The sequence below is a fragment of the Cydia splendana genome, chromosome 15 (genome assembly GCF_910591565.1).
Source record: "Cydia splendana chromosome 15, ilCydSple1.2, whole genome shotgun sequence".
NCBI classification, from domain to species: Eukaryota; Metazoa; Arthropoda; class Insecta; order Lepidoptera; family Tortricidae; genus Cydia; species Cydia splendana.
Window position 1 is genome coordinate 16297454 of NC_085974.1, and position 19922 is coordinate 16317375.

Genomic DNA, 19922 nt, shown 5'->3' on the forward strand with positions numbered 1-19922 from the left:
TGTCTGCATGTGTTTTACTGCAAAGGTTTCAGTACCTCTTCAGTTTCCTTGTAAGAGAGAGAACCTAGCCACCTTCGGACAGCAATCTGAAATTCCTTGAGTGTCATGTTCTGGACTATGAATATTTTTGCTATGTGATTGTACACATATGGGTGGAGAAATTGCGGGAAGCGACGTGCATAAGGCGTTTGCATTTTGTTCCGTGGAACCCGAAAAGTCCTTTTGCTGGTAAGGGTTGCGAAGCTGGGCGAGTTTATCGTGCTTCGATGCATTATCGTACCTATCCTGTAGATAAACAATTGCCGGACCGAGAGCGAGTTGGATTGTATAAGTAGTTGATCTGTTGGAAATTGAAAGGGCTTTTTGTACAATGTTTTTAAGACGGATCTTTGAGCCCTTTCTATACTGAGCATCGTTGAAGTACCTGCCCCGCCCCATACCGATATGCAGTACCCCAATATAGATTGACATAATGTGACGTATACTAGTCTTCGAATCTGTTCGTCGGCACAGTTACGAATTAGCCGCATCACATACGCAAGCTTCCTGACTCGTTGCGATAGAGATGCTATATGCTCTTTAAAAGAGAAGTGTTGATCGATGTCCACGCCTAGATAACGTACACAGTCTGCACGGCTGATCGATTCACTTATGTTATTATAGACTGAGTTGTGGAAGCATTGAATACGCAACGGCATTTCGAGATTTGGTTCGGAGGCCTTAGTTTTGTGGAAGCAGATGTATTTGGACTTTTTGACATTAAGGGATAGTAAATTATTGTCTAACCAGACCTTTAGGGCATTCACACCTGCTTCAGCTCTACGCATAGTATCAACCCATGAGTTGCCGCAGAATATGGCAGCTGTGTCATCTGCGTAGCAAATTAGTTTATCTATAGGGCTATTAGTGCTAACGGAGAAGATGTCATTCATGTAAATGACAAATAACGTTGGGCCCAGTACGCTTCCTTGAGGTACCCCGAAGACTGTTGGTAAGCTTTTACTTAGGCAGTCACCGACCCTAACACTCTGATGCCTATCTGTGAGATAGCTACGGAACCATTGAAGCGGTAGCCCCCGAATGCCGTAGTGCTCTAGCTTGTTCAGAAGTATGGATAAAGACACTGTGTCGAACGTATATATAATGTACTATTGATTCTCTTTAGGATCGAAGTTTCCCTTTAAGGGTCCACGAGTAATTATTAGTCCTAGTAATTTAGGGTGAGATCGAAGGCTGCGTTGCGAAAGTAATGAACAAAGCCAAATCCAAAATACTGTGTTTCGCGAACGTCAAGGGCGAGCTTAAGGCTGGGAGGTCGAAGGCCTGGAGCTACTGAGAATATCAAACTTCAGTAATTTAAAGCGAAGCCGATGGCCGAACTGCGGGTAGTTAGAGCTTTTTTTAACCATACAATCAAGATATAGTGTTTAATTAGCTACAGGGCCGAAGGTCCGATGGCGAAGCGTCAAGACCTGCGATGGCCAAATGTCGAGGTCTGCGTAGGATTGTTGTGGTGGTGAAGGAACATAACAGAGGGCCAACCGTTTTCTGCCTCTCTCTCCTTTGCATATTAGAGGGATAGAGAGGCAGATAACGATTTTAGATTTCTCAACGTCGGCAGTAGGCTTCTAGAGACCCAATGTGAAGATTGAAATATCGAAGTAACCATGTTTCTGTTCTACAGGGTACTGGACCGCGTAATAGGCGGCGGCGCTGCCGGCTGGGCCCGCGCCGGCTCGTGCGCGGCGGCCCTGCGCGCCGCCGCCACGCGCGGCGCCGCGCAGCTGCGCCTGCAGCGCGCCGCCGCCCGCCGCCTGCACCGCCCGCTGCGCCTCAAGGACACCAGCGCGTTGCACCTGCAGCACGGTCAGTAGGCTGTGTTACTACTGCCGGCCTAGCCAAGGTTACAATCGCTATCGCTTCGACTACGAAAAGCATTATGTCTCTCTATCACTCTTCCATATTAGCGCGACAGTGACAGTTGCGTTTCGATCGCTACGGAGAGTAAGCGATTGGCATCTTGGCTACGCGGCCTGGTTTCCCTTCCCTGTTTTTTCTTAGTCCGTTATAGTGCAAACTACTGGGCAAAGGCCTCTCCCCTTGATTTCCACAACTCCCGTTGTTGTACTTTTTCCGGCCAGTCACTGATGAAGGCGTCTAAGTCGTCCCGTCATCTCCGTCTGGGCCTGCCACGTCCGCGTTTCTTTTGCGGCATCCACTTGGTGGCTATATGTACTTGCCCACCTAACCGGATTTCTTTCTTCAAAAATATACTGTACAGAAAAATGAGAAAAGCCTTTTGAACGCCAAGAACACCTAAAGTCGTCGTTAGTAGTCGTGCCCATATTGCCAAGGCCAACTATAGGTGCTATGGCGGACGTTGTCAAAGTTACCGTCACACTTTTAGGTAAGGTTTACATTAGCTCGCTTGCGCCTGGGACCTTGACGTTTGAGTGATGTTTGTGTTTATAACATAAAGCATTCAAAGTGTTAAGTATATACCCTGACCTATAGATAGGTACCGCTAGGGAGACGATGCGGGAGTTAGAGCGTATCGATTGTACAATATCGTACTTTTATGATACGATATTTAAAATATTGTAATGTAACCATTGACAGCTGAATGCCTACCGCGAACACCGAAGTTCGAAAATTGCGGGCATCTTTATATTTTACTCCAATTAGGGCGTAATTAGAGTGACAGAGAAAGATGCCCGCTATTTGCGAACTTCGGTGTTCCCGGTAAGCCCTCTGAAGTGAGCCAACTTAGCGCCTGACTAATTTTCACAATACTGTTTTACATAAAATTACATCTGTTTTGTATTTATAATAGCCTACTTAATTTTGAAATTTCTTTACCAGGTATTTTCATCAGTAAAATATCTCCGGGTAGCGCCATCGCAAAAGACGACATCTTCGTAGGGGATCGCATAGTCAGTGTAAGTACCATTGCCATCGACATTGCATTGACATCGTAAAGTATGTGAAAACGAAGACCGGATTCATCCTGAGGGTCGCGAAGTTGGAATCTCGACACAATGCGAATTTTAATTCGTTTGTGGTGAGCGTTCCGACTGACCATCTAGCGACCTTCACCAAGGAGGAGTTTTGGCCGAAGGGTGTCAAGTTTCGGCGGTTCCGCGGCCGGCTCCCTGACACTGCGGGGTTGCGTAATGCATCGCAGCCATAATGTGATATGTAGTGTTTAGTTTTTTAAAGTTTAGTTATAAAATATATTTTTATTTTTATATAATATGTATGCTAGTTTTAAGGTATTTATGTATGGGCCATTAGTTGCCTGAAATAAAGATTTTCATTCATTCATTGCCCACACTGTTAGCTGTACATTGGTGGGCCTTATGCCTTGTAATAACGTCCACCGATGTACAGTTAGGAGTGCTGCTGTTTGTAGCAGCTAACTCTTCAACTTGAAACCAATTTTCCATTAGATTTTGTTTTACATATGATCATAAATATGTGTATTCTTACTAAAAGTAAACTAAACTAATTTGAGAAAGAAAACAACGGGCACTCCGGGGGTGCCGGCAGAAGTGAAAACGCAATGACATTGTAGCAGTTTTTCGATCAGGTCACGTGTCCGTCTTACGAAGCGTCTTACGTCTTACGCTGTCGCGAGTTTAACATTTTTTCCCCATCACAAAAAGTGCACAGCGCCACTAAAGAAGTTTTCACTTCAAAAATGTATTGAATTTGTCACTGTCAAGTCGGTCAAATAACACACATGAATACTTTGTAAAATTTCTGACAGACAATTTTAGTTATTTCAAGTGTGTAGGTTGTTTATAAAAGGTATTAAAATTAACCGCCGTGCATTTAATCATCGTCATCATATATATAAGAGTGTATATAAGAGTTAGACTCTAGTCGGTCGAGCGATTTCCATGCTTGTAGGGCTTCTGCCTTCTCCTTGACTACCTACTACTATACGACACAGAGCATTTAGTACCTGGAGACGCCTTGGCTGTCATTTTCTATACAAAACAGTCTGCCGATTTTTGCGGGAGAGGGGCACGTCAAATGTATGGCTATATGTACATGATTTGTACGTAACGTACCTACAAATAGCCATGTCAGATAAACGTCAGTCCATACAAAAGTTTGTATAACTGTGCAAGGTTTTCGGCAGAGGGGTAAGCTCTTAAAAGCGACTCCGGTTTATTAAATGCTCTAAGATACGACACGACGTTGAGTTTTTCCTTTACTTGATATATGTACGTTCTTCTTGGTCTCCCTTTCCGCCTCCTTGCCTCAACTCTCCATTAAATAATGTTTTTGATAAATTTACATTTTATGTTTGACAGATAAACAACAGATCGCTCGAAGGCATTAAGAGCGTGTCGGAAGTGTGGGCACTCCTCAACGAGTGTCAGTATGAAACTGTGACACTAACGCTGTTGCGGCCGCTCTATCCCTGCTGCTTAGATGCGAACAGGTAAGTCTGTTTATAGACATATTGTACATTGACAGAACAACAGATCGCCCTAAGGCATGAAGTGTTGGAAGTGTGGGCACTCCTCAAGTCCTCAACGAGTGTCAGTACGAAACTGTGACACTAACGCTGTTGCGGCCGCTCTACCCCTGCTGCTTAGATGCGAACAGGTAAGTCTGTTTATAGACATATTGTACATTGACAGAACAACAGATCGCCCTAAGGCATGAAGTGTCGGAAGTGTCGGGCACTCCTTAAAGAGGGAAACATTCGACTTCATCATTTTACCTAGTTTTACTTAATGGCGTCAAAGACAACGCGCAAATGAGTTGATGTAATGTTCGGCCAGATAATGTTGTGAGGCACTAGCAAATACTAGGCTCGCTACCAGCAAGATAAGAGTCAGTCTCGGCTAACTCTGCACTAATTTTTGGTAGTGCCACCATGAACCTCAAATTTATATAAAATTCTGACGTGTTTAGTGGCATTTTCATGCTTAGTCGCTGTAAAATCGGTGCAGATTTAGCTAAGTCGGACTGTACCAGTATGCATCTTTTCTTATTTAATATTGTTGTTGCAAACCAATATTGCCGCACCAATTATAGTATTTTTCAAACTGGATACAATGATAGATGCTGTCTACGTCGTGGTCGGGTAGCCCCGGATTCCCGACGGGAGCTCAGATACTTCTCTTTCCTTTGGTGCTCGTTTGCTTGTGAGGAGCGCCTCCACCGCTCCGGTGTGACGTCTCGCGTGGTCCTGTAGGAGCTAGGCCTTCCTAAGCCTGCTGTGATGCTGCTGAGCACCCTGGCCGCTCCGGCCTGGGTGTTTCGGGTAGGTGTGGCGATGGAAAGAAACTCAATATTTCCACATTCGCGTATAATTTACGTTAACCTACACTTAATTCGTCCGTACACTTACGCCTGATGCGTGACAATCGTGATACGACGGTTACTATCCTTAGAATTAACTATACACTGAAAACACACGCGGCGTGGTCAATGGCTGCTGCCAAATCTAGCGTCAAACCCGGCAGTAATGCAACCTACGTGCGTTCGCTACAACGCTCTGAATCGTCCTCGGAAATAGAATCTATCGATATGAAGTTTTACCATAATGAATGTAGTGACATACCATTTAAGTTACGCTTGAGCCTCTAGGAAATTGGCCTGCGATTATTGCACACGGCACATGTGAAAGGTGCTTGCACTTGGCGTAAACATTCCTGCGGGGGGGAGGCCAGAGTTGAGCTGATACCTTGAAGCACAATTGATTAGCTAGTCTATCTTACAGCACTAGCAAACATTGACCACAGCAAAGTGGTGACATGAAAGAACAAGTAAACAACTAAATACTTATAAAGAAACAGTACCTAGTACAGTTGCAATTAGAAATCAGTGATTCATCTTGATATAAATAAATTCAATTTAAACAGTAGGTACCATAAGTTGTTAACATGTGGCAATACCAAACCATAACTTATAAATTAATACAGTTAAGTACACTCTACAGGTAATTTACACAATTTGACAACGGGCCGGATTAAGTCGCCGCCCTGAGTTTTTAATTTAACTGATCGTACAATATCATCTGCACCTTTAAATAATTGAATCACTCTACCTCTACGCCAGTGGAGAGGGGGTGCAGTTTCATCCTTGATTAAGACTAAATAATTTAAAGCCATGTTAGGAACATGGTTGTACCATTTGAGTCTGGTTTGCAAATTATTAAGGTAAGTAATATGCCATTTAGCCCAAAAGTTTTGTGAAATCTTTTGTAAAGACTGAAAATGTGATAAACATGCTACATTAGTGTCTTTCCACGGGTACTCAGGTACCGATAGCAATGGTTGCCCTATAAGAAAGTGGCCCGGAGTGAGTACTTCCAAGTCACATGGGTCCTCAGATAGAGGAACCAGAGGCCGTGAGTTAAGCACTGATTCTACCTTGGAAAATACGGTTGAAAGACCCTCGAATACTCTTGACTGCGGCTTCTACCAAGCCTGACATGTGAGGGGCACCAGGAGGATTGAACTCCCAGCGGACACCTTGGCGACGAAATTCCTCCTGGAGGACAATTTCGTTGTCAAGTAAGAACTGACTAACTTCCTTGAGGTATGAGCTAGCACCTTTGAAATTTGTACCTTGATCGCTCCTGACTAAGGCGGGCAGCCCTCGTCGACTGACAAACCGTGTGAACGCCGCAATGAAGGCCTCGGTGCTCAGCGACGAGACGAGTTCAAGATGTACGGCTTTCGTTCCTAAACATACGAAAACACACAGATAAGCTTTGAGTGATTTAGCATTTCTGAGGTGACTACTTTTGACCCAGTAGGGACCGGCAAAATCGGTTGCTACTCCTGAAAAGGCACGAGCCGCCGTGACTCGGTCCGCTGGCAAATCTGCCATAAACGGGGCCTGCGTTGAAGCGTTGAATCTGAAACATGACATACAGCTATTGATTACGCGGGATACCACACGTCGCGCCGACGGGATCCAGTAACGTTGTCGGAGTATATTGATGAGTGCGCTCGTTGAAGCGTGACAATAGGTACGGTGATAATGCTGCATCAACATTTGAGTCCATTTATGGTCTTTAGGTAGAAGGTATGGATGCTTAGCATCGTAACGTAAGCATGAATGCCGCGGTCGCCCTCCGACGCGAATGAAGTGATTCTCATCTACGAAAACGCTGAGTTTTTGAAGTGACTTGCAAACAATCTTGCCTCCTTTCAATAACACGATTTCATCTCTGTAAGCATCCAGTTGAACATACTTAATCCAGTGGTTCATTGCCTCACGATTTTCGTCGATCGTTAGCGTAGGGCGAACGTTCCGTTGCGCTTTCGGCAAACGAACGTTCTTACAAAATCGCAATACGTATGACGTCACATTGATAAGCTTGTTGAACGAACTGACTCGTGATAACAGAAACGCCTCCCATGACTTCTCGGCCGGCGTAATGTGATGTAACTGTTTGAATCCGGGTAAATCTGGTGACATGGTGACCGGCATCGTCGGCCACTGTGACTCATTCGTCAGTAACCATTCTGGGTTCCACCAAAGATGAAACCCGATGAGGTCCTTCGCCGTAGCCCCCCGCGATGCGACATCGGCAGGGTTCGACTCCGATCTGACATACCTCCATGTCATAGGTCGGGGTGACTGTTGAATATCTTGAACACGGTTACCTTCAAAAGTCTGTAGCACATGAGGCTTTGTGTTCAACCAACATAGCACAATTCTGGAATCTGACCAAGCATTTATGCTGTCAATCTGAACTGATTCTTCGTATGCCGCTGCGACGTGGTTTAATAACTTATAAACCAGGTGAGCTGCATTTAACTCGCTCTTCGGAATGGTTTGTTTGACTCTCTTTGACGCTACGCGAGTCTTAGCTATCACTAACCGTACTAGTACATTCCCTGACGCGTCCTCAGTCCGGAGGTACACGCAGGCTCCGTAGCCGAGCTCCGACGCATCTCCAAAGCCGTGGAGGGAGTGTGACACCGCACCGGGCAGAGTGACGCACCGCGGAATCTGTAGCTGACTCAAGTGATGTAGATCTTGAATGAGTTCATTCCATTGAAGGTCTTGAGTATGGGACAGTGGCTCATCCCACTGTAATCCATCTGTGAACAGTGATTGTAAAAACAGTTTGAATCTAAATATGATTGGTGCGCAATAGCCACACGGGTCATACAGTCTAGCTATGGTACTCAATATGCTACGTTTCGTCGTTGGTTGGCCCAACGGTATGTTGAGTTGATACGACATGGAATCTGACATGGGGTTCCACTGTATCCCTAATACCTTTATGAAACTCTTGTCGTCAGAGTCAAACTGACGAGGCATCTCACAATGCTCCTGCGGAAGATCCTGTAATAATTCTCTGCGGTTAGACGACCATTTGCGTAACTCATATCCAGCGCTCCGCATGAGTTCTATGAGTTCTGATTTGAGTTCTTGGGCCTCGGTGAGTGAATCAGCCCCAGTGAGGATGTCGTCAACATATACATCTCTGCGCATGATATGAGCAGCCGGTGAGTCTGGATGCTGGGCTTCCCAGTCATCAGCTAATCGAAGTAAGGTCCTTATCGCGATGAAAGGACTGGAGCGTAGTCCGTATGTATTGGTATTTAACTCATATACCTGTACATCCTGCGACGGATCCTCGCGCCACAGAATCAGCTGATAGCGCCTATCGCTGGGGTGTATCCACGTTTGCCGGAACATCATCCTGATGTCGGTCGTGAAGACAACTTGATGACGTCTGAAATTTAACAATATTTGAGTGATATCATTTTGAAGCGGTTTGCCTGAGTGAAGGCATTGATTGAGCGATACTCCGGTGCTTGAGTTAGCTGCAGCGTTATATACGACGCGGATATTTCGGATCCTTTTTTGAAAATTCCGTGGTGGGGTATTACATAGTGTTCGCTCTCGAAATTAAAGTCTGATTTGGACATATGACCAAGTGCCTCATAGTCCCTCATGAATTCCTTATATTTTTCAGCAAATACTGGATTCTTGGCCAGCCTGGCCTCCAACGAAATCAGTCTACGCATGGCTAGAGCCCTAGACTCGCCCAGCTTGGGTCGGTCTGCCCGCAGCGGCAACCGCACCATGAATTGGCCATTATCTAAACGTTGAGTAGTGGAGGTATACAACCTTTCACATTCGAGGTGTTCTGGGTGTTGCGGCCGCTCCTCGGGGGTCTGCTCCACTCTCCAAAACCTTTCTAGGACGTCCTCGAGCCGAGTAGCATGGATGCCGTAGTCCTCTACTGATGTCCCGGCGGTCGGTGTTGTTAATGATGATGGGTAATTCCAAGTTGCCCCCATCAGCACGTGACCGAAGCAGGTGCCGTACGCCTCAACACCTGGAATGTTAGTGAGTATCTTTGAACCAGTGTATATATAATTGAGCACATCCGTTCCTAGAATGATGTCCACATCCTGCGATTTATCCAAGGCAGGGTCAGCTAATTCAAGTTTTGATGAATCCAAATGAGTCCTGATCTCAGTATCATAATAAGGTATGTTTCCCGTAACCTTGTACATGACTGTAGCTACTACACTGATGATAGGCACTGTTTTCCCGCGTGGTTTGAATACAAGCTTAGCAATCGTGCCTGGCACATTTACCTTTATGTCACCTACTCCTAAAATATTATTCCCAGTAAACTGTTGGTGTACTTTGAATCTTTCTACAAATGATTTCTTCACTACGGAGCACCCCGCTCCCGAGTCAAGCAAAGCCCTAGCTTTAACATAAGACCCATTGCCTGATCTGACCATGATCACAGCTGTAGGAGAGACACGAATTGGCGCCATTCGTAGTCTTTCCTCCGGTGCACCAACAGTGGCCTGATCTCATTGTTCAGGCTCAGGACTGCTCCGAGTCCCGAAGCGCAATGAATGGAATGACTGCTGCGCCGCTTGAACACGCGCGCCTACCTTAGCCCTCGGTATATGACCGGTGGGAATCAGCTGAGCCGGCTGAAGCGCACTATGAGGTGACCCTGTCTCCCTCCTTTGGGGTTGGTCTGGTACTGACGGCTTGGGAGACTGCGGCTTCGCAGCCCTCGGCGGAGATGTAGTCGGTCGCTGGGGAGACGGCCACTGCTCCGGCAGCGTGACTGCTCTCGACGTGCTTGGCGTGGCAAGCGGCATGACCCTTACCCGATGGACAGCTGCTTCAACTGCCATGGGTGGGGCTCTCCCCGCTGCACCACCATCGCACAGCAGTGAGTTGTGTGCGGACGACTCACACTGTGCGCACCAGTTGCGCTGCATGCACTCGCGTGCGTAGTGACTGCGCAGGCATCTGAAGCATGCGCCTGACTTCCTAGCCCAGGTCTTCCGCTCCGAAATCGCCAGGTTGAGGAACTTCGGGCATTTGTACAAGCTGTGCTGGTCACTCGAGCAGTATGAGCAAAGAACAGGGGGTGAATTCACCTGATTGGTCTCTTGTTCGATGGCGAGGACCCTCGCTGGCGGTCCCGGTTTCCTGGTAGCTTGACCCGACGGCCCCGCTCTTCCTCGTGCAGGTGCGGAACCACGCTGCGCAGTTGGTTGCTCCGCCGCTGCTGGCGAGACCGCTTGCTGAACCCGGCACTGCTCCTCCAACAGCGCCAGTAGCTGCGTGAGAGTGGGCAACACCTCCGGATTGCCACCGTACCTCTCCTCGTATAAGGTCTTGATTCTGTTCGGTAGCTTCTGCAAAATTATAAAAACCAATAAGTATGACCACTCCGTGATTGGCTGCTTGAGCTTCTCAAGCGCCTGGACTGACTCCCGGAGCGGGTCATAGAAAGCTCAGCGTGACCCTGCACTCCAGTGCGCCACTGAAGGCAGGTTCATGATTCTGCTAATGAATGTATCCAACAGCAGCCTGTTATTCTGATACCGAGCCCGCAATAACTGTAAAGCTACCGCGTAGTTGGGTCCGTCCATCGGAAGGTGCTGTATAATGGACAGCGCCTCCCCCTGCAACGACGACCGAAGATAGTAATGTTTCTCCGCGTCGGAGATATCCCTACTATTGACTAACGACATGAAGAGATCATAGAATGAGAGCCACTCTGGCAGGTTGCCACTGAAGGTGGGCAGCTGCACAGAGGGCAGTTTGACTTTACCTGCCTGTCCACGGGGTGTGTGTGACTGGCCAGCCTCTCCAGCCGACGCCTCGTCTAGCTGGATCAGCAGCCGGTTAACCTCGCTAAAGCACTCCTGGTATTGAAGCCGTTCCTCCTCCTCGAGCTCACCTTCGTAGGCCAGCAGTGACTCGTGGGCCTTGACGTACTCAGTATAAATATGATCAAAGTGCCGCTTCGCCACCGACGCGGCCATGCTGTCAGGTCGTGATGTGACCGTGCCAGCATAGTCGGTCAACATTTGGTACTTGGTGCGCAGCTGCACCTTGATTGACTTTAACGACATGACGTGAATTTACTTTACGATTAATGAAAGACACTAATTTGTGACACTATTCGACTAACAGTTTACAGGTTAGGTGGCTTTGGCTTTACCTTAAAGTTGGATTTTATATTGACGATAACCTAATTAATCTATTGGCGACACTTGACGTTGACAGATAATTCTAACCTAAATGTCCCAACTGACGTTTGCCGCGAACCGGAAATGTCCTTATGCTAAAGATGGCCGCACTCCGCACTGTACGGTCCCCGTCCGTTGCCTACGCAGGAAAATGGCGGCCGACGCCTTCCCTTTTACTACGATTGATTTTTTCGCACTATGCCCAACCGCACCGGGCTCCGTTTCCACTGAATTTAACGGCAAAAAATGAATAACGCTGACACGATGACTACTTTGAAGCGATGATTACGCTACCAATGCGATGTACCGCTGCGGTGCTCGCGTTGATGACGATGGCTTTCAATAATATCGTGCTGTAATTCCTCCCCTCTGATGGGAACACCAAAAATGTCTACGTCGTGGTCGGGTAGCCCCGGATTCCCGACGGGAGCTCAGATACTTCTCTTTCCTTTGGTGCTCGTTTGCTTGTGAGGAGCGCCTCCACCGCTCCGGTGTGACGGCTCGCGTGGTCCTGTAGGAGCTAGGCCTTCCTAAGCCTGCTGTGATGCTGCTGAGCACCCTGGCCGCTCCGGCCTGGGTGTTTCGGGTAGGTGTGGCGATGGAAAGAAACTCAATATTTCCACATTCGCGTATAATTTACGTTAACCTACACTTAATTCGTCCGTACACTTACGCCTGATGCGTGACAATCGTGATACGACGGTTACTATCCTTAGAATTAACTATACACTGAAAACACACGCGGCGTGGTCAATGGCTGCTGCCAAAGCTAGCGTCAAACCCGGCAGTAATGCAACCTACGTGCGTTCGCTACAACGCTCTGAATCGTCCTCGGAAATAGAATCTATCGATATGAAGTTTTACCATAATGAATGTAGTGACATACCATTTAAGTTACGCTTGAGCCTCTAGGAAATTGGCCTGCGATTATTGCACACGGCACATGTGAAAGGTGCTTGCACTTGGCGTAAACAGATGCAATCTCCATAACATCTATCATCGTACCCTTCGAGTTTGAAAAATATTATAGGTTGCCAAAACTAAATATTTTATACATCAATATCATTAGGTCTAATGCTAAACACCTTCTTTCATAGCTCCAATCTAATGTGAAATCCACCATTATTATCCATTTGGATTGAATTGACATATAAAATCAATATTTACGTTAGCTTGTTTACGCATTTTTGAATTTACGTAATCGCATCTCACAATGGAGGAAAATATGTTAGTGTTTTCACAATTATGCATCTCAATCGTGTCTTGTCTCTCTCGCGGGCTACACTACTTAGCGCCACTTGCATCATTCCAATAACCTGGGGTTAACCGGTTAAACCTGGAGTTACCATGGTTACCAGTACAATTTGACACTTGGTTAACGGTTTAACCGCTTAACCACGGGTTAGCGGGATGCTGCAAGTGGCCCTTAAGGGACTACACTACTTAAGACGTAGTAAAGTTTGTAAAATCATTTTTATTTAGGATGACTGATGACTTGAAATAATGTATGTGTATAGTATTAAGTAAATTACATAATTTATAAAGTAGTGAGAAAGTGTATTTAATGTAAACGTCACAAAATCGATTTTTTTTTGTATAATAGGGTAATTCACCACTCTGTTTAAAGGTGAATAGAATTCATTTTTAGTTCAGGGTGGCCGGTTACTTAAACCGGCCAGTGACTGGCGAATTACAGTACAAAATTTGTAAAAAAAGCAGTTATTAGGTAAATTTGCTAATTAAACTGTAATTTTAGGTTATAAAAACACCGTTTAGTATAGCAATAAAGTGAAATATAGCCTTCAGAGTCCATGAAGCCTCTCATTTGACATTAAAATATGTATTATTTTACAGGCTATCACTGTTTGACTCTAGTGAAGGCAAGATGCTGAGTCTTTGCTCGCAGACTGAAGACTGGTCACCATTTCTGCACCCACCTTCTGACTCTAAGGTAAATATTTTTTTTATCATAAAATTTCATTTTTCTTATTATGTTATATTGAACTATTCAACAGTTTTGCAGGGTCTCTGTTTAAAATATAATATTTTATTAATGTTCAATAAAAAAATGTGACTAACGTTTTATTTCGATTCAGGTCCACATAGAGCACGGTGTACCGGATTTTGACCGTCGGTACGTGTACCATGTAGCAGCTGGAAGCCAGGGCAAGATACATCAGGAGAGAGGTTGGTGCATTCTTAGATCAACCAGTTAAATTATTTTAATGATTATATTTTAACTTAATAAATGTCATATTACGAAAGAAAAGGTGAATAAGGGTCTCCCCACGTTTATCGACGCGGAATCGGCAGAAGCCGGTAGAAAAAAGCTTAATGTCTGGCTCGGCCGACGCCTGCCGACGCGTCGACATCTTTTACGCTCTTATTGCGTACACATAAAGCTTTTTTCTATCGGCTAATCCCGATTCCGCGTCGATAGATGTGGGGAGACCCTAAAGGAATCCAGTGCCCAAGGCTGGAATCGAACCAGCGTCCTCTGCAATCGCGGCACGAGCCTAAAACCGTAGAATAATCGTGGTGATGATGAAGTATTCAGGATACTTTTAATATTGACTTATTATTACTACTGAAGTTCGTTTTTTTAGCATTAGAAAGAAGGTAAGCGATCTTCACATGTCTTTTAATTGAAATACGCTTTTTAAAAATCAGTAACTATTACTTATGAAAGCAGAAGGATATAAATGATCGTATTAGATTCATAATTGTTACATATTTGCCGTGACTTATTTTTAAAATGTGTTTTTCAATTAAAAGACATCAAGATTGTTTTTTCCTTACCTTTTTTCCAATGCTAAAAAAACGAACTATAGGTAGAATATCAAATATATAAAAACCAATGTACATCACCTGTTAAGAGTATACTAAACTGAAAATCGTAATTAGATTCCAAAAAAAGTAAGACAATGTTGCCACTTTTTACTAGCGCGTCTTGTATTTATGTAAAAATAAGTAAATAAAAGTAAGTACTTTTTTAAATCGTAGGAGTAAAATTACCAATAAATAAATTATCTTAGCGTGTTTATTTATAAAAAGGAATTTACTATTTTACAAACAATATATTGCAGTGGCAACATTGTCTTACTTTTTTTGGAATCTAATTACGATTTTCAGTTTACACAGGGTCACACCCAAAAAAAGATTCTGTCTAAAAGATTCTGGCCTACTAATAAGTCCCATATATTTTTAAATTAAAAAAGTAACGACTCCTTAATCTTTTTCATACTAGCCTATTATTGCATTATCACATTTGTCAGCGAATTTAGTTATATACTTACAAATTTATTCATTCATTTCTATATCTTTCTGATTGATAAAGATAAATACCTAATATGGGCCAAAGGCGCTAGAGTAGTAAACTAATCGATAAGATAAGCTATCGACACTTTATCGATACGTTATCGATGTTATCAGGTACGTGGGACATGATCAGAGGGAAGATCGAGGCGGTCACCGGACGCAGCAAGTCGAAGGACAAACAAAACAAGGTAAGATTAGTTAAAGTTACAAACCTATACTCTGTATCTTTAGGTATTTAAATAAAAAGTAAACAAAATCTACGCACAAATGGCTCCTTAAGCCAGTTGAGGAAAACTACATGATCAAATAATGTAGGTTAAAGACAGGTCGTTCAGTGACTGATCCAGGCGGTTTTGTATTTGGTCGGTTAACCAATAAATGTTATAACGACCCGAATTGTTTGTTTACTTTTTTTAATAAATACCTACCATAGATACCGACTTTTTGTCTCAATGGTAAGGCCTACGTAGTATTAGTTACATCAATGTAATTAAAACCGTATTGAATGGAAACACAGTTTTTCTTTGTTTAGTTCGATTTCGAAACAAAAGAATTTCAATCTTATTTCCTTCACTATTGATTTCAAACTCCACTGGCAATTTGCATGGTCGGCCTTAGAAAGTAAAGTCTATTTTCGTTTATTATCAATTAGAATCGTTTGCATTTTCCAATATGGTATCGAATTAAAGTAAAACAATAAAAAACCGGGCAAGTGCGAGTCGGACTCGCGCACGAAGGGTTCCGTACCATAATGCAAAAAAAAAAACGAAAAAAAAGCAAAAAAAAAAAAACGGTCACCCATCCAAGTACTGACCACTCCCGACGTTGCTTAACTTTGGTCAAAAATCACGTTTGTTGTATGGGAGCCCCATTTAAATCTTTATTTTATTCTGTTTTTAGTATTTGTTGTTATAGCGGCAACAGAAATACATCATCTGTGAAAATTTCTACTGTCTAGCTATCACGGTTCGTGAGATACAGCCTGGTGACAGACGGACGGACGGACAGCGAAGTCTTAGTAAAAATGGCTACATAATTCATGCCTCTTTTCTATCAAGATGTTTACAAGTAGAAATAGAACTATTCAACCGACCTAAAATATCGTATATAAGATTTCAATGATTAATATTCATAATACTGACCGTCATAAAATTAACGTTTATTCTATGTTTTTTCACGATACATATATTTATATCAACATTTGTCAATTAATAATAAGTAATTTGTATTAAAAACTTTATTGGTATAATATAATTGTGTACTTTAATGTTGTTTACGAAGTCGGATTGTTTGTTATAATTGTGTGACAGTCGCGATAAAGATTTCTGTTGTCGCGATAACGAAATTTCCTGTTGGTACCATCGTCCTCACTGTTAATTGTACATCGGTGGACCTTATGCCGTTTGTAATAAGGTCCACTTATGTACAGTTAGGAATGTTGATGTTTGTACTTGTGTTATTGCATGCGTAATAAGAATCTTATTGCAAATGATTCATATGATAATACGTATTTTGATTTAAGCTCAATCTTGATTCTTTATCTTATGTATTTTCAGCAATCATTGTCTCCGCGAAAGCATTTTTTATGTGTACTATTTTATTACATTTTAATGATATAAATAATTTATAATCCAGGTACCAGAGTCTGACGCGATAGCAGAGCTGGATTCTGTCATCGACAGCTATCATGGAAAAACAAGTAAGTAACCATACCAACCAAGTCATACAACCGTCTAACTTTTAAGTACTGATTTAATTAATGCCACATAAGGTCACAACCGGTGGTGGCCTAGTGGATATGACGCCCGACTTTCAATCCGGAGGTCGCGGGTTCAAATCCTGGCTCGCACCAATGAGTTTTTGGGACCTATATCATTTGATATTCACCACTAGCTTTTCGGTGAAGGAAAACATCGTGAGGAAACCTGCATACATCTGCGAAGAAATTCAAAGGTGTATGTGAAGTCGGTAGCGTGGGGACTATAGCCCAAGCCCTCTCGCGCATGAGAGGAGGCCTGTGCCCAACAGTGGGACGTATATAGGCTGATTCACTATTAAGGTCACAATAACCAAATATGATTTTATTTTTGGGTGAATCAACTATTGTTGTAACTTGTCGTTATTCTGACTCACCAGTCAGGCGCCAATTCTAGCACAGTTTGTTAGAAGAATTCTTGTACTACGTTATATTATCGTGATTTGTAGATAGCCCATTGGAAAAAGGGCTAATGAGTATTAGAGTAGTTAATTTAAATGCCATAAAACTAGAGTTTAAAAAGTGACAAGAAAAAATTGTCTTTTTAATTTCTATAAACGGCTAAGTACCTAAAATGTTTACGTCTTTAGTAACCACATGTCCGTATTGTTTCAATTCACAGTCAAAGAAACCAGTAGTGTCCTGAAACGGTCGCGAAGAAAAAACAAAGAGTCGCAAAATGATTCCAAAAATGGAGGCACTTGGCCCAAGGCACGAGCTAATTTCGGTCTAGAAGAGAACCCTACTGGGACCATCGTCCAACCACGCTCGAGGAAAGAACGACCACCATTATCCATGCTCCTCAGTCCACCCACCAAGCTACAACCAGAACCACAGAGGTCTAATACCAATCGGAACTCAAACCCCATACCCCTAGGTCACGCGCCCTTAACACAAGTCACCACCCCAGCGCGGCACTCCGTCTACAAATCCATAGAATCCTCCCCAGCGATCGCCCATTTTCCGAAACCTGCCCCACTCTCTATCCATAATCCCCACCCCCAATTCACGTCCCCAAGCATGAACTTCGAGAAAATACGGACGCTTGAGAAAGATAAAATGTCCATGAGCGACTATTCCGAACATGACATCACACCAAACAGACTCAGCTTAGCTCTGAATCCGTCTGACGATTCTTTAGATTTCCAGCCAGTGACCAGAAACAGAACTAAAAGCCCTCATTCCTTAGACTTCAATGTCAATAAAGGACCAAGTTCTTTAGATTTCATTTCAAGAAAAACGCCAACTTCGCTCGAACACCAGATGAAGAATCACCCTATTCTAGAACAGTATTACGCTCCTAAAAAGTCTTCATCGCCAAAAACGGTGAACAAATATCCATCTGACAGTGACAGCTTCGGTCCTGACAGTTTAACAAGCAACACCAATTTTGCTATGACAGGGACCTTGCCGTCCCAATCGCGGTTACAATCTCAGTATTATAGAGGACCTTTCGTAAACTCGAATCCTCACACATCGAGTCGATACCCTCATTTAGCGAGCCCGACCAACATCCCACAGAGTCAGTCGGGGGAAAGCATCGGAACGAGCTATGAAATGCATTCGTTTCCCTCACACACTCACAACATGTCTGATCTCCAGCCTGTACCACGTGCGAATAGAGTATTAGGCGACTACCCTCATGTTTACGAAGGCGGCACATTCCCGAGAAAGAAGGAGAATCAGAGATTCAGAATCCCTTCAAATCCTAGTGTGACTTCTAAGAATTCAGCTGGAAAACTAAGCACAGGCTCGATTGAGAGGAGTTCAGAAAGAAATTCGCCGATGCCGACCTATCATGTAGAAATATTAAGTCCAGGAAGAGGAGCAAAGCAAATAGCCCATAAAGCAACCAGGAATTCAATGCCTGAATACACTGGCTTAGGCTGGAATAAGCCATTACCAGGAGAACTTAGGAGAGTGCATATAGATAAGAGTCAACAGCCGTTAGGCATACAGATCTACTGTCCACCAAGCAGCGGAGGTGTGTTCGTGTCAACTGTAAACGACAACTCACTTGCCAGTCAAGTAGGTTTACAAGTCGGCGATCAGTTGCTTGAAGTTTGCGGTATTAACATGAGATCAGCTACTTACAGTCTCGCCGCCAGCGTATTAAGGCAAATAGGCAATTCGATAACCATGCTAGTGCAATACAGTCCAGAGAAATACAAAGACGAGGTCGAAGTGTCTGGGAGTTCATCCTCAGGAGAAAGTTCTCATGATGAGGAAGTGTCCCTCTCAGGATCTCCTACCCCTAGAAATTCTCCAGGCCCGCAGCAGTCTTTAAGAATGGAAGCACCATCGACTGAGGTTGCGACTTTAAGACAGTCGCAGACGAGTAAAGACTTGCCGAGGTTTCTGATAATCGAAATGAGGAACTGTTCCGATCTTGGGATAAGTTTGGTGGGGGGTAACGCAGTCGGAATCTTTGTGCATAGTGTGCAAATTGACTCGCCAGCGTATAATGCGGGGTTGAGGACGGGGGACCAGATTATGGAGTACAATAATGTGGATTTGAGGAGAGCGACGGCTGAGCAGGCCGCTTTGGAGTTGGCCAAGCCAGCGGAAAAGGTGAGTTGCAGAATTCATGGTATACTTTTTTAGTTAACTATTAATTTTATAGGAATTCGTGTGAAAAACTACTCTATGCATAAACCTAGAACATATTTATCCTCGGACGCCTTTCAAATAAATTTTATAACTATCATTTAAAATGAAGACGCTTTTAAAAACCTGTCTGCATTGCTGGGGTCGGTTTGAGTTTATAACAAATCCGGGAACCCTACGTATTACAGTCAAGGCACCAGATGTTGGTGCATTGTAATGCAACACTTGTCATTTCTTGGCTTGAATTCTATACCTTGCATACATGTTTAGTTTCCGAAATACATCATTATTATACATAGATATAGTTTGGATTTAAATATATTCAATATTTTATTGTTCCTTCTGCATTCTTTTTGTATTGTACCAAAATGTGAATTGTTTATTAAAACACCCCTCTTTTTAGGTGTCCGTCCTAGTCCGCCTAGACTTGCAGCAATACCACGACATCAAGGATAAGCCTGGCGATGCCTTTTACATCCGAGCCGGCTTCGACCGATGCGCTAAAATCACATCCACAGGTATCCACATATACTCAAATTTCCCGGATTTAAACTACGAAGTACGAAGCTTAGAACAAACTCGAAGGTTCAAAGCTTAGAGCATTTAATAATCGGAGTCGCCTTTAAGGGCTTACCCCTCTGCCGATAACCTTGCACAATTGTGCAAACTTTTGTATGGACTGACATTATCTGACTATTTATACGTTACGTACAAATCATGTAGAAATAGCA

General features: G+C 43.8%; 2 protein-coding genes across 2 annotated transcripts in view; one reads left to right on the forward strand and one right to left on the reverse strand.

Moving 5' to 3' along the window:
• The window catches only part of LOC134797786 (disks large homolog 5), a 49723-nt gene that overhangs the window by 19473 nt on the left and 10328 nt on the right, over nucleotides 1–19922 (forward strand). The window contains exons 16-24 of the mRNA XM_063770154.1: nucleotides 1685–1866; nucleotides 2863–2939; nucleotides 4323–4453; nucleotides 13365–13461; nucleotides 13607–13697; nucleotides 14943–15016; nucleotides 16464–16527; nucleotides 17207–19155; nucleotides 19595–19709. Of these exons, the coding sequence (XP_063626224.1) occupies nucleotides 1685–1866; nucleotides 2863–2939; nucleotides 4323–4453; nucleotides 13365–13461; nucleotides 13607–13697; nucleotides 14943–15016; nucleotides 16464–16527; nucleotides 17207–19155; nucleotides 19595–19709 (2780 nt within the window). The remainder of the gene's footprint in view (nucleotides 1–1684; nucleotides 1867–2862; nucleotides 2940–4322; nucleotides 4454–13364; nucleotides 13462–13606; nucleotides 13698–14942; nucleotides 15017–16463; nucleotides 16528–17206; nucleotides 19156–19594; nucleotides 19710–19922) is intronic.
• On the reverse strand, nucleotides 10190–11767 carry LOC134797773 (uncharacterized). The gene is made up of 2 exons (XM_063770137.1): nucleotides 11090–11767; nucleotides 10190–10670 (listed from the first exon to the last, which is right to left on the reverse strand). Exons 1-2 carry the CDS (start codon nucleotides 11391–11393, stop codon nucleotides 10369–10371), a joined length of 606 nt encoding a protein of 201 aa, XP_063626207.1. The 5' UTR covers nucleotides 11394–11767; the 3' UTR covers nucleotides 10190–10368.

What these genes read in the sequence shown, in the direction of transcription:
- LOC134797773 (XM_063770137.1), bottom strand. Translation starts at nt 11,393, where the DNA reads ATGTCGTTAAAGTCAATCAAGGTGCAGCTGCGCACCAAGTACCAAATG. An exon ending in CACACCCCGTGGACAGGCAG is followed by an intron (nt 10,671 to 11,089) that starts GTAAAGTCAAAC and finishes ATAATTTTGCAG; the next exon opens with AAGCTACCGAACAGAATCAA.